The sequence below is a fragment of the Mobula birostris genome, chromosome 19 (assembly GCF_030028105.1).
Source record: "Mobula birostris isolate sMobBir1 chromosome 19, sMobBir1.hap1, whole genome shotgun sequence".
In the NCBI taxonomy this organism is placed as follows: domain Eukaryota; kingdom Metazoa; phylum Chordata; class Chondrichthyes; order Myliobatiformes; family Myliobatidae; genus Mobula; species Mobula birostris.
In genome coordinates, this window is record NC_092388.1 from 10246197 (window position 1) to 10260766 (window position 14570).

The 14570-nt window shown below is 41.1% G+C and overlaps 1 protein-coding gene across 2 annotated transcripts in view; it reads right to left on the minus strand.

The window, feature by feature from the left end:
* Positions 1 to 14570, minus strand: part of tax1bp1b (Tax1 (human T-cell leukemia virus type I) binding protein 1b) — a 118918-nt gene that overhangs the window by 19880 nt on the left and 84468 nt on the right. For both annotated transcript variants that reach the window (XM_072283210.1, XM_072283209.1), the window contains 5 exons: positions 9285 to 9406; positions 7793 to 7915; positions 2999 to 3094; positions 518 to 707; positions 228 to 385 (listed from right to left, as the gene is read on the minus strand). In XM_072283210.1, the coding sequence (XP_072139311.1) occupies positions 228 to 385; positions 518 to 707; positions 2999 to 3094; positions 7793 to 7915; positions 9285 to 9406 (689 nt within the window). The remainder of the gene's footprint in view (positions 1 to 227; positions 386 to 517; positions 708 to 2998; positions 3095 to 7792; positions 7916 to 9284; positions 9407 to 14570) is intronic.

A 14570-nucleotide genomic window follows, 5' to 3' on the forward strand; every position in this document is an offset into this window, starting at 1 on the left:
ACTCAGCAATCAGATGGTTGATGCATGAATTGTAGTAAAAGCATTACTTCATTTACTCATGTTCTAAGACGTGTGAAAACTTACAACTGAAACTTATTTGTACAATAAGTTAACATTGTTTCTGAACTGCAGGTGGCCAGACCTAATGATATGCCAAAGCCTTTGTTTTCGTGCAGTAAAGCAATCATTATTTCTTTAAAAGCAAGTGAAAATCAAATAGAACTTGCATTAATAAGCTCATCAGGGTCCTCGAGGCCATCTGGCCGACTGAAGTTACGAGAAGGTTGGCTGCAGACCACGGCAGTATCTGATCCCCATGGAGGGATGCCTGTAGAAACTTTATGCATCTCTTCAGAATAAAGAGTTCCAGCTGCTCCATCAGAGCCTAAGCATCAGGAAAAAATGTCAACTTACTGGAAGTGAAAAAAATAAATATTTTAATGGCTAATTTATGAATAGTATCATGTTGATCTATCAACACATCGGGGGAAGGATGGGTCAGAACATGAATACAAACCTCTTGCAGGCTCAGCATAAGGATTTCCAAACAGAAGTTCAGAATGTTTTGTGGGTACCGGTGGAGCCTCGAAAGCATATGGATTTGGATATTGAAGTATCTCCTGGTCATGTGGGGGTTTTGACCTTTCTGAGTCATCGTCTTCATGAACTCTTTCACCAGCTTGCTTGCTTATCTCTTTTGAAAATCCCTACAGAAGAGAGAATGAAGTTAGCTGAGTCATGTACACAGCCATAGCCAAAATAAATATCTTTAACAAAGATACAAACTTTGTTAAACAGCCAGATGACATCTAGGAAAAGCATTTCAAAATTTAATTGTTTGTTCTAAGTTTACAAGCCAAAGGATAGTATTAGTTCTTAAGAAAAACTTCGTTTTACAAAGTGCATTCATAATTTACAACATTACATGTAAAATAATCTTTACTATGTAGTATAGAATCATGAACTTTTCAAACAGATTCAGTGATATGTTTTACACTAACACTGTGTATTTTTCTTCTTTCTTTTGTTTTATACAGAAGGTTTTGGTCAGAGATGGATAGAAAATGAAATACAAAATTCAAGAAACTCTTTGCTCTCACTTTGAAGATTATTTAATTCCCAAACTGGAAGTACTGAATGAATCAGGAGATTCAGTTTGCCGAGGTCAAGACATGGCACTCAAGACCAACGATTCAAGAAGTCTAGGTATAACCTAAGGTGGGCCATCATGAGGTATCTGTGTGAAATTAGAGACACAATTGGATGCGCGACAGCTGTGCTAGTGTTTGCATGCCATTACTTCCTACAAAATGAAACCCAACTGGTAGTGGTGCTTCACTCCCTGATGAGTTAAAAATTTTATGCATGCTTTCAAAGGGGGAATATCACTAAACCTGGGAAAATCCCTACAGCTTCTGGTGACCCTGTTTCAACATCATTCAGAAGGGTATTTATTCCATGGTGTACCTGGTCAGATACTGAAAACCTGTGCCACTAATTGGCTGGAGTACTCAAGGGCATCTTCAACCTTCTACTGCTGTGGTCCAAGGTTTCCACCTGCTTCAGAAGAGCAGTAATCATACTGGTGCCCAAGAATAGAAGGGTGAGCTGTTTCAGTGACCATCACCCAGCAGTATTCACATCTCTCACAATGAACTGCTTCCAGAGGTTGGTCATAACTAGAATTGACTTCAATCAGAGCAAAGGCCTGGACGCGCTGCAATTCACCTACCACCACATGGTACCATAGCAGCTAATACATTTCCTCTGAGACCACATGTGTTTCAGCCGGGTGTTTCAGTTTCCTTCCAAATTCTAAAGGTATACAGGTTAGGATTAGTGAGTTATGTTGTTGCCAAAAGCATGACTACGCTTGCTGGCTGCCCCCAGCACATCCTCAGAACGTGCCAGCTGTTGACACAAACGACGCATTTTGCTGTATGTTTTGATGTACACATGACAGATAAAGTTAATCTATAACAGGTCTACAGCGGAAACAATCTCACTGGCTCACCACTTGGCTTTGAAGCACCCAGACAACAGCAAAACATACATCAGGCTGCTGATTATCAATTACAACTAGGTGTTCAATATCATCAGCACCTCAGTATTGATTGCCAAGCATGTAAACCTGGGCCTCTGTACCTCCCTCTGCAACTTGGGTCCTTGACTTCCTCATCAGAAGACCATAGTCAAAACAGATCAGTGATTATATCTCCTGCAAGTTGACATCAACAGACAAGCACACTTCAAGGATGTGTGCTAAGCTTACTACTCTGCTCCCTCTACACTCATAAACACCATCTATAAAGTTTGCTAATAACACCACGGCTGGTAGAATCTCAGAGCACTCACTGTCTGTAACCTTCAGGAAGGGGAAGTTGATAGAACACACAACAGTTAACACTGAGGGGTCTGCAATGGAAAGGGTGAGTGGCTTCAAGTTCTTGGGCATCAACATCTCAGAGTATCTATCAGTTCCACACACTAATGCAACAGTCAAGGTGGCACACCAGCAGCTCTACTTCATTAGAAGGTTGAGAGATTTGGTACGTTGCCAAAGACTCTTGCAAATTTCTATAGATGTACTGTGGAGAGCATTCTAACTGGCCAAGAAGCTCCAATGCCCAAGATCACTAGAGGCCGTAGAGGGTTGTTGACTCAGCCAGCTCCATCAAGGACACAGCCCTCCTCAATACTGAATATGTCTTCAAGAAGGCGGCATCCATCTCTAAGGACATCACCATGCAGAACATGCCCTTTTCTTGTTGGTTACTATCAGGAAGGAGGAACAGGAGCCTAAAGACCCACACTCAATGAATCAAGAACAGCTTCAACTCTTCATCAAAATTCTGAGCAGTCATGAATCATGACTGCATTATTTAATTGTAATTTATAGTAATTTTATGTTCTTGCACTGTACTGCTACCGCAGGACAAATTGTCATCATTGCACCTCAGAACTCAGAAAGTGTATTGGATAAGATTGAAATACTTACCTTATTCAGCACTTCCAGCATTTCTTTTTCTTTACCAACCTTTACTAATTTTGCTCTGAGTTCCTTTATTTCTTGCTCTTTCTCTGAGAGTAGAGCCTGGAAGAAACAGTTCGCAGTAAGAATAATATTGCCTCCCCTTCCATTTAATATTACTTAAGCATAAGTGTTGTGCTAAGCCTTTATTACTGTACTTATGCCCACTATGACACCATCGCAAGTCAAACCACTTTCTTGCAGTCAGAATACTAAGTTTTCCCACAGCACTGCAGTTTAACCCTATGGCACCACTCTTGATTCAACCAAAATAGATTTTCCTCTGATAATTAGCCCTTCTCTCAAAAATTGCATTTTGATACAGTAACATTTCCGCCATCTCGCCTTGATCTGTGAATAAGCCTTTCATTTAGAACAGCGGTCCCCAACCACCGGGCCGCGAGGAAACGATATGATTTGGTGATATGAGTCAGCTGCACCTTTGCTCATTCCCTGTCACGCCCACTGTTGAGCTCGAACGCACGTGAGCTCATTACGCATGCGTCATCCATGTCAGAGCGGGAAGGAGATCAACTCTTCGAGCTTGCAAATGACGGCGGGCTGAAAAGTATGTTTGACATAACATCTCTGCCGGCATTCCGGATCAAAGTCAAGGCTAAATATCCTGAGATAGACACGGAAGCACTGAAAACGTTGCTTCCATTTCCAACATATCTCTGCAATGAATGCAACGAAAACTAAATTGAGGAATAGACTGGACATAAGGAACCCATTCGAGTATCGCTGTCTCCCATCACCCCTGGATAGGACCGTCTTGTTGCAGGAAAACAAGTATTCAGCCCAGGGCTCCCACTGATTCAGCGATATTGGTGCGTTGCAATGATTTTATATGTTCATATTAGGAAAATATGCGCTGTGTGTTTAATATCCAAATGTTACTTAAAATGTTATGATGCTATTGACCTATAAGTGACTTACATAACCATATAACAATTACAGCATGGATACAGGCCATCTCTGTCCTTCTAGTCCGTGCGGAATGCTACTCTCACCTCGTCCCACCGACCTGCACTCAGCCCATAACCCTCCATTCTTTTCCTGTCCATATAGCTGTCCAGTTTAACTTTAAATAATAATATTGAACCTGCCTCTACCACTTCTACTGGAAGTTCGTTCAACACTTACTTCAAGCTCCCCTGTCCTCTGCTGATAATTGACTTATCGCTATATTCATGCGAGGAAAATATGTGCTGTGTGTTTAATATTAAATTTGTTAGATAACCCCTTTTAGAAATGAAATTGAGTGTATTAGCCACTTATCACCTATGTTCAGGTCGTGATTAACACCCCGTCTCCAGATCAGAATCGCCAAAAACGATTTGCAGAAAAGAAATCGGCATGTGCACACATGCGCAAGTCACGTATGCGCACTGGTGCCCACGCAAGGTTTCATGGTCATTGTAGTCTTTCTCAGGGTAAACACAATGTACCTGACTGCTACTCTTGTCCGTTGGCAATCATCCTCCCCACCCCCCACCCTCGGTCGGCCAGTCCGCAAGAATATTGTCATTATGAAACCGGTCCGCAGTGCAAAGAAGGTTGGGGACCCCTGATTTAGAACCCTCACTTTGAATTACATGCCCAAATATCATCCAAAGCTTCCCTCAAATTTTCATGGGAAATAACCATTTACACCTATGCCAGTTCACAGGACAATCCTATTGCCCTGCAATTTATTATTCCTGCTTTGCCATCAACTCCCCCTTAATTCTACCTCACTTGCACACTAGGAACAATTCTCAGTGGCCAAATAATCTACTAATATATGGATCTTTGGAATGTCAGGAAACATGGATGAAAGTTTTAATCCAATGTGGCATACGGATGAAAAGGAAGGGAACATTGATCTTGGAGTAGGTAAAAAGGTTGGCTCAACATGGTGCGCCGAAGAGTTTATACAGTGCTGTACTGTTCTATGTTCTATCAAACAAAAACACCCACCAGAATCCCAATGCAATCCCAGGGAAAGCATACAAATACACAGACAGCACTCAGAGTCAGGATCGAGTCCAAGTTGCTGGAGATATAATCTGCCCTCATGTACATGTTTGGTGGGAGAATCAGTGGGGTATTAATGGGTTCATGACAGAGAATGGGCTACAAAGGAATAAGTCGGCTAATGGAATAGCTCTGTGAGCTAGAATAGACTCAATAGGTAACTAGCTTCCACTACAAATAGTAGTAGATACAGCCCAGTCCATCATGGGTAAAGCCCTCTCTGCCACTGAGCACATCTATATGGAACCCTGTTGCAGGAAAGCAGCAGCCATCATCAAGGTCCCTCACCTTTCCAGGCCATGCTCCCTTCTCGCTGCTGCCATTGGGAAGAAGGTACAGAGCCTCAGGACCTACACTACCAGCTTCAGGAACCGTTATTACTCTTCAACCATCAGGTTCTTGAACCAAAGGGGATAACTACACTCAGCCCATCACTGAACTGTGCCTACAACTTACTGTTTCACTTTCAGGGACTCTTCATTTCTTGTTCTCAATATTCATTGCTTACTTGGGGTGTATGGGGTGTCAGGGAGGGATAGCGCCTCTGGTGGGGGAAAATGTCGTGTCCTTTTCAAGGCGGTTAGTCCACCTTTGGTCCCCACCTGGCACTCAGCTCTCACCTGTGGCTCCTCGTAGCTGTTTGCATGTGACAGTGGCCACACCCCGGGCAACAGCTTTGACAAGCTGGCTAAACCAGGTGAGAGTAGCTGACGGGTCTCAAACCCTCAGTGAGATAGGGAGATGTCTATCCCAGCACATGAAGACAGACTCCGGCGGATTGAGCGGACGAGACCAATGGAAGGTCCAACAGTCAAGAAGGCGGTCTCTGCAAGCGTCGTGGAATGTGTCGAGCAGGACAAGACACAGAAAATGTCCTGGTCATCCACTGCACCTAGTCCCATCTCCAGCCATCTAGACTGTGTCTTGCCACTGGATCCAGATGGGAATTGGGGAAGAGACAGTGAAGCTGACTCTCCCTCACTTAAATCCAAATCATGCACTAGTCTCGACACCATCAATGGCGTCGAGGTCTTCATCGACGATGGACGAACAAGCATTTATTGCTTACTTATTTAATATTATTACTATTTTTTTCTTTTTGTATTTACAGTTTGTCGTCTTTGCACATTGGTTGTTTGTCCGCCATGTTGGGTGCAGTCTTTCATTGATTCTATTGTTTCTTGTATTTATGGCAAATTCCCATAAGAAAATGAATTGCAGGGTTGTATATGGTGATGCAGGAGTGTGAGCATGTGGGCAGGGGTGCAAGGGTAAAAAAAGACAAATTAAATCCACTGTGATTCAATGTTGTGAAACAATAAAACATGAAAAGTTCCGGGGGGTAGGGGGAATGCTTTTTTATAGGCACTGTAACTGTTCTTGAACCTGGTGGTGCGAGTCCTTGTACCTTCGACCCGATGGCAGCAATGAGAAGAGAGCGTGACTGGGTATGGCCCCGGGAGAATGCTGTTTCATTTAGCTGCACACATTTGAATGTTTGAATGACAATTAAACAAACTAAATGCGATTTCAAATAACCAGATATGTTCAATGATACTGGTCAAAATGCTGTACTCTGCTGAAGTTCACCAAAAACACTATTTCAAAACTGGTTCAATTTTAGCCATCTTTTTGTGAATTTGATAAAAACATTACTCAAATTAACATTGCTTAAGAGACTCCTGTGTTATTACATGCAAATTAGTCACACTGTCAGAGGTAAGGAGCTTATCCAAGTTAAGTTCATCCTTAAAAATGAGATTTTCAAACAATGTTTTTCATTGTACAAGTTTACACAGAATTTTTCTTGTACCACAATATTGTTTCTGTTTTTAAATCTTCAATTATGTAACTAATGTGACTTCTGTATAATAAAAATGGGTTCAGAAGTACATTGATTTGGAAGTGTACCTATTTATCCACATTCAGCAGGAATTGTGAAATATGCTTCAACTATGCACATGACCAAATACTGAAGATTTTATCATTTTCTTTAAAATAAATCTTGGGACTTCTGTACGATCTGTGATAAAACCAGATGTACATTTTACTTAACAAATGACAGCAAGTGTGCCAGATAACTTTTTCAGCACTCTGTCAAACTGTGTGCCACTTTCAGGGAACTATGTACGTTTGTACTTATAATTGTCCTCCTGCAGAGTTGTGACCCAAAGTGTTGACAACTCCTTCTTGCCCACAGGCACTGCTTCACCTGCAAAATTACTCCGGCAGATTGTTTGTTACTACAGATCCCAGCATCTGCCCTCTCCAAAATCAACACCTGCCATTTACAGTGCAAGTCCAGACCTGTTTTAAACTTCTCAAAATACAATAGTTTGCAATTATGAAGTTAACTTACAGCTACCATTCCTTGACGTACTTTCCCAGATGATCTAGCTCCTATTGTAAACTTAGATGACCTTCTTCACTGTCCATTTTACCCCAAATTTTGGTGACACCTGCAAAATTACTAATCAGGCCAACTACATTCTTATCCAAACTGTTAACCTGAATAATAAATGATAATGAAGCTGTCATCAAACACCACAACACACAACTGAATATAAATATATAAATAAAATTTCCATTGCTATTTCTGAATTTTTGCAAATTTAAGATCTTTCAGTACAAATATGCAATATAACTCACTGATGTTTGTTAGTAAAACTGAAAGGCAGCAATAGTAAGATGGCCAAACCACTATTTTTTTCCCCTGATTTAACCATTGTTGACTGGTTTTACCTTATACTGAATATCCTCTGTAGCTTCTTGCTTGAGGGTGTTATTTATTTTTAACTGTTGATCCAGTTTTTCTTGTACATGAGCCAATTCTTCTGCAAAAGCTCGACTTCTTTCATTCTCTTCCTGAGGATAAATTACAGGTGAAGGTACTGTCAGTAAGAACATTTAGGTGGTATTTTGTCTCTCATTTTATGTTTCAGTTAAATTTCTACCCCATGTAGGAGCAAAAAATGGAAAATCTGAACTTCCTGCCATTGGTTGGTGAAGTTTTGCTCCAATAAAGGGTCTTGAAAATTAATTCCCTAGCAGTTAGGCAGATGAACTCCCTGGTACGGAAAGAGCCAACATTTCAGGTCAACAACCTTCATCTAAGAGAAATGTTGCCTGTCCATTTTCCTCCCACAGATGCTAGCTGACCCGCTGGGTTCCTCTAACAGTTTGTTTTTCACAAGGATGTTGCCTAGAATGGAGCATTTCGGTTATAATGAGAGTGGATAGGCTCGGCTTGTTTTCCTTGAAGTGGCAAAGGTGAGGGGGAGCCTGAAGGGATCACAAAATCACGAGGGGCATAGATGGGATAGAAAATGGGAAACTTCACCATATTGGAGTAAAGAGGCTTAAATGGGGCCTGAGAAAGATGATTTTCACTCAAGAGTAGTTGGAATCTAGAATGCACTGCCCGAGTGGTAGAGGAGACAGGTACACTTCTCCCCACCCACCTGTTGTACATTTTCCCTGTAATACATTTCTGAATTAATGGAAACACAGCCTACAAGGCACAAACATTTTTTGATTAAATTATGTGGTCAATTTGAAGTACCCTTGAAAGACATTCAACCCTAAGGTCATTGGCAAGAATTTTGGAAATTTTCAAATCAGAGGACTTGAAGGAATTCAAATTACTAGGTTACAGAGACCAATAAAGATCCAAGTTAGGATAACCACAGTTGAATCATCACTAGAATACAGAGAGCATTGACAGCAGTCAATGAGAGTATTCACTTGCAGTTGTTATGCAGCAATTACTGACAGAAAACATTCAGTCATTAGATGTGGAAGAATTTGGTTATGGCAATATTTGGGCACCTACAAGTTAGCAGCCTCTTGCAATGTACTCATTGACCACAATGCTTATAAAAACATGTTAGTTGGCTAAACGTCTAGCAAATTAGTGCTGAGTTTTACCAGAAAACAAACCAGATGTGAAGTGAAATTCTTTCTACTTCCTTCCAATAATATCAATTCCATTCCCCTTTCAAGACATTTCTGAATGATATTATCCATTTGTGTTCACCTCATTGTTTTAAACTAAGATTACTAGGAACTGGAGTTTAACAGTTCCGGAAAATAATTTATGGGATAACCCTCGAGGCAATAAGAGGGGAAACTTTCAAACCATGCCATATGCCTTCTTCACCAGCCTACCCACACTTATGTACATTAAGACATCCATTATGAAACCATATATTGCATGGTATACAGGCTTACTTACATCTAACATCTGTTTGCACTTTTGGTACTTCTCAGTTTTCTCGTTTATTTCTTGACTCATTTTACTGATTTTTGTCTGCACCAAGAGATCAAATGTGTAATCGAATGGAGCAGGCATGACGGCTGTTGGGGGAAAAGACCAGAATGTTAGCCACAAAAATAATTCAATGAACTGTTACATTACAGCTAAAGAACAATAACAGATGCAAAGAACAGGAGTAAGCAATTCATCCACTTCACCAATTAATATCATGACTGATCAGATTATAACCCTGACTTTGTATTATTGCTTTCTTCCCCCCAACTATTCACAGCTTTACTTATCAATGATCTAGCTGGCCCTGCTGCTACTCTCTTTAAGGAAGAGCTTTATTTATTTATTTCCTTTAGCATTGCAGCATTGTAACAGACCCTTCTGGCCCAATGAGCCTGTGCCACCACATTACACCAATGTGACCAATTAGTCTACCTACCCATCTAAACATCTTTGGAATGTAAGAGGAAACCACAGCACCCAAAGAAATCCACATGTCATGGGAAGAACGCACAAATTTCTTATAGACAGCATCCTGAATTAACATGGTTCGCTAGCACTGCAATGGCATTATGCTTTCCACTATGCTACCTTGTCGCCAATAGATGTTCTAACTACTCCAAATGTTTGAGAAAAATATATATATTTTTGTCTTTCCATTACTTAATAATGGGAAAATATTTATTTTTAAACAGTGACCTCATAGTTCTATATTCTCTAGCATAAAAAGAAAAGCATTCCCTCCTCACTGTTAAAATCCTTCAGCATCTCTCAATCTCGTCACCTCTCATACTTACAAACCCCAGCAGATAAAAGACTAGATTGTTCAACCTTGCCCCATAAGGCAATTCAATCAAGTCCAGGTATCAATTTAATGAAACTTTGCCGAACTGCTTCTAGCGCTTTAACATCCTTCTATAATTAAAACCCAAACACTTCAGATGAGGTGTCACCAAAGCCCTATAAAATTTTACTTTTATGTCCAATTCTCCTTGCAAAAGGCGGTAATACTCATTAGTTTTCCTCGTTACTTGCTATATACGCACTCTAGCGTTCTATGCATCATGCATGACAATACGCAAATCCTTTTGCATCTCAGAGCTCTGCAAACTCTCAGCTTTTAGATATTATTTTTATTTTACCTGTCAAAATGGACAATTTCACATCTTGCCACATTGTAATCCCTTTGTAAAATCTATGCCCAATCTCACTTAAACCTATTCACCAATGTTTGAAGCTTCCTTCTGACCCTTCACAAACTTTTTTCCCACATCCATCTCTATCACCTCAGCAAATTCAGGCACTACTCCTTTGGTGACATCATCTATTTATACAAACTGTAAAATGTTGAGGCTACAGCATCAATTCCTTTGGCACACTAACTGTTAAACTTGCCAACTAGAAAAAGATATTTGTCTACTCACTTATTTCTGTCAACCACTCATTCTATCCGCACTGGTATGTAACACCAATACCATAATGATTTAAACTCAGGGAAGCAATTCATAGCAAAAAAATTTGATTTTAAAATAATATTATATTTAATTATCTGATGCTGACCCAGGTGTCCATCCAAGCTAGTGAGTGCATTTGCCTGTGCTTGGACCATATTCTTCTCATTTCTATGCAAGTATCTATCCAAATATCTTTTAAATACAATTGCATCTACCTCAACCACTTCCAGTGACAGATCATTCCAAATATCCACCTCCCTCTGTGTGGAAAAAGCTGCCCTTCAGTCGCCTTTTAAATCTTTCTCCTCTCAACTTAAACTGCTGTTCTTTAGTTTTACACCCCCCTACCCTAGCATAAGGACAGACCAACTGTACAACCTTATCTATACCCCTCAATTATTTAAAACTCCATAGATGTAATGATGGAGTTTAAGTTCACATCCATAAACATAATCATCTCCTTCAATTAATCAGAATGATTCACAAACATACAGACATTCTGCCATATGATTTCTATATATGTATATCACGGAGTGTCTGTGCCAAACAGACTTGGTTTCCCTCTGTCCACTCTTGCTTTTCTTGATGTTTAAGACTATTCTTACTGGCTTTGTAAGGCTAAATCTTTCAGCAAATTCTACAGTTACAAATCTGAACACCAACAATTATTTCTGGAATGCCAAATTCAGGAATTATTCACGTAAATTAAGGATTATTTCCTTGGCTTTCTTGGTTTTCAGTCAGATAAATTATAACGGATCGGAAGTGGCTTTATTTTCTATTATTTTGACTCTCAAGGTAAAAAAAAATGTCATTGTTTATCATACTTCCCATCAATTTGAATTATTCACTAATACATAATAAGTCCTTTGATCAATGGCTCTCACGATGCAGTGCTGAACTGGAGGAGACTTGTCCACCACTCAGCCCACATTGTACTATAGAACTTGGCTAAGGATTAGTGTGAAGGTCTGTGGCACTTGTGCCGGTGTTCTAATTTATGCATGCCAGCCTCTAGATCAGATAGTCATCACAACCAGATGTCTTGAAAAGAAATTTCATTGTAGGAGCTTAGGGGGATGGTGGCACCCAAAGGTGATTCCTTTGCTTGCATCTTCAGAAACAGCCATCTTTGATATCTCTTTTTTCCCCCTTTCAAGGTTCTTTTGAAGACCCCGACCTGGCTTTGGCTCTTTGTGGAAATGGGACCCGCTCTCGGGGCCTCACAGCCAGCTGCTTTCAATATACCAAGGACGCAGCCTGGAAGACTAGTGTGCCTTCAGGGTGCCAGATTTTTGTGGCTCTAGAGGTGGGCAGATTCAAGGCTGGTGTTGCCGCCTGATGTGTTGTGGGAGTACATGGAAGGTCGAAAGTAGCAAGCTGACTGCTGGCTGTATGCCCAGGGACCCGATTTCTTTGGACACAGAGCTTGGAAAAAGCAACACAACAGACTTTTAACACCATAAATCAGCGAGTTGTTTTGTAGCTGAGAAGATCATTGGGGTCTCTCTTCCCGCCATCATAGACACTTACACCACACACTGCATCCGCAAAGCAAACAGCATTATGAAGGACCGCACGCACCCCTCATATAAACTCTTCTCCCTCCTGCCGTCTGGAAAAAGGCACCGAAGCATTCGGGCTCTCACAACCAGACTATGTAACAGTTTCTTCCCCCAAGCCATCAGACTCCTCAACACCCAGAGCCTGGCTTAACACCAACCTACTATACCCTCTACTGTGCCTACTGTCTTGTTTATTATTTACTGTAGTGCCTGCACTGTTTTGAGCACTTTATGCAGTCCTGGATAGGTCTGTAGTCTAGTGTAGTTTTTGTGTTTTTTTCTTATGTAGTTCAGTGTAGTTTTTGTATTGTTTCATGTAGCACCATGGTCCTGGAAAACGTTGTCTCATTTTTACTATGTTCTGTACCAGCAGTTATGGTTGAAATGACAATAAGAAGTGACTTGACTTGACTCATGTCTCCCCTCTCGCTGTGAAAGGGGGCACCTTTTTCCCTTATCGGGGGAGAGAGAGCCTGTGGCATGTCAAACACTGGGTGAACAAGTGGTCTTTGGGGCACTCTGTGTCTTTATTGAGGCTTTACTGCACGCCTGAGTGCGTGGTGGGGGGTGCTGATGCTTTTTCTGGTGGGGGGAGGATTCAGGGTTCTAACATTTAATTGTCATTCATTCTTTGGGGCACGCCGCTGTTTTCATGGATGCTTGTGAAGAAAAAGAATTTCAGGATGTATATTGTATACATTTCTCTGACATTAAAAGTAGTTCCTATTGAAACCTTCCTGAAGTGGTCAGGGAAGGCTAATATGCATTCAGAGTTAGGTCATGTTGTGCAGTCTGCCAAGAAAATTAAACCAAATAAAAACACACACACTCAGTGGGCACTTCCCTGTACACCTGCTCATTAATGCAAAAATTAATTAGTGCCGGTTTAAGATGGCGCTACCAAAGAATTGTGACAGCTTACTGGTAGCCCAAAAGCAAAGAAATTCAATTAAAAACAATTCTGATAACACTTTTTTTTTTGAAGTAAACAGCAGTAAACTATCACCACAAACAACGAAGAGGCGGGTGAAGGCGAAACAAATTAGAGATGTGCCATACTGCTGCACTGCAAAATCGACACAAATGAAGTTGGAGCCGTACTGCTTGGAGTGAACAATTTGGAGATGAGAATTTGAAGCAGTGAAGTTCCGATGCCCGTCAAACTAACCCCATCGCGAGGGTGGATCACTCTAAGCGCCAAGTCAATTTGGAGAGTCAAGAACGGCTTCTTCAGCAGCGAAATCTAGGCCTGAAGTGAATCATTGGGTGGCATGTTCTAGGCCCGGAACGATTCGCTGCGGAGGATCAGAGGAATGACCTGCTGTTTGGGCAATTTAAACGCCAGCCCAAATAGACTGGGGGGAACTGCATACCGAAGGCTTTGGGCCCACTCCAGGCTGCTTCCAGGATATGGATCTAAGGGCTCAGTTTGGTTCAGAATCTGTTGTTGTTGCTTGCTTCTTACTGTATGCATGATTTGTGTGTGTGTGTTCGCTCTCTCTCTCTCCCCCCCCCCCCCCCATATAGGGGATTGGTCTTTTTTAAAAATTGGATCCTTTCAGGTTTCATGCTCTACGGCTGCCTGTAAGCAGACAAATCTCAAGATGGTACAAATTATACATTCTTTGATAATAAATGCACTTTGAATCTTAACAGTCAATCATCTGGCAGCAACTCAATGCATAAAAGCATGCAGACATGGCCAAGAGATTCGCTTGTTATTCACACCAAACATCAGAATGAGGAATAAAGGTGATCTAAGTGAGTTTGACCATGGAATAATTACTGGTGCCAAATGGGGTGGCTCCAGTATCTTAGAAATTGCTAATGTCCAGGGATTTTCATGCACAGCAGTTTACAAGGAATGGTGTGAAAAATCAAAGAAACATCTATCAGTGGCAGTTCTGTGGGTGAAAAATGCCTTGTTAATGTAAGAGGTCAGAGGAGAATGGTTTGACTGGTTCTTGCTGAAGGAAGGCAACAGTAAATCAAATAACCATGCAGTGGTGTGAAGAAGAGCACCTCTAAACGCACAACACGTTGAACCTTGAAGTAGATGGGCTACTTCCTGGCAGAAAGCCAGGAACATCCACTCAGTGGCCACTTTATTAGGTACAGGAGGTAACTAATAAAGTTGCCACTGAGTGTATGTTTAAAACAAGCAGCTGGGAGAAATATGTATTTTATATCACAATATTCCATGACAGCCTGCTGCCGTCTGTAAGGAGTTTATA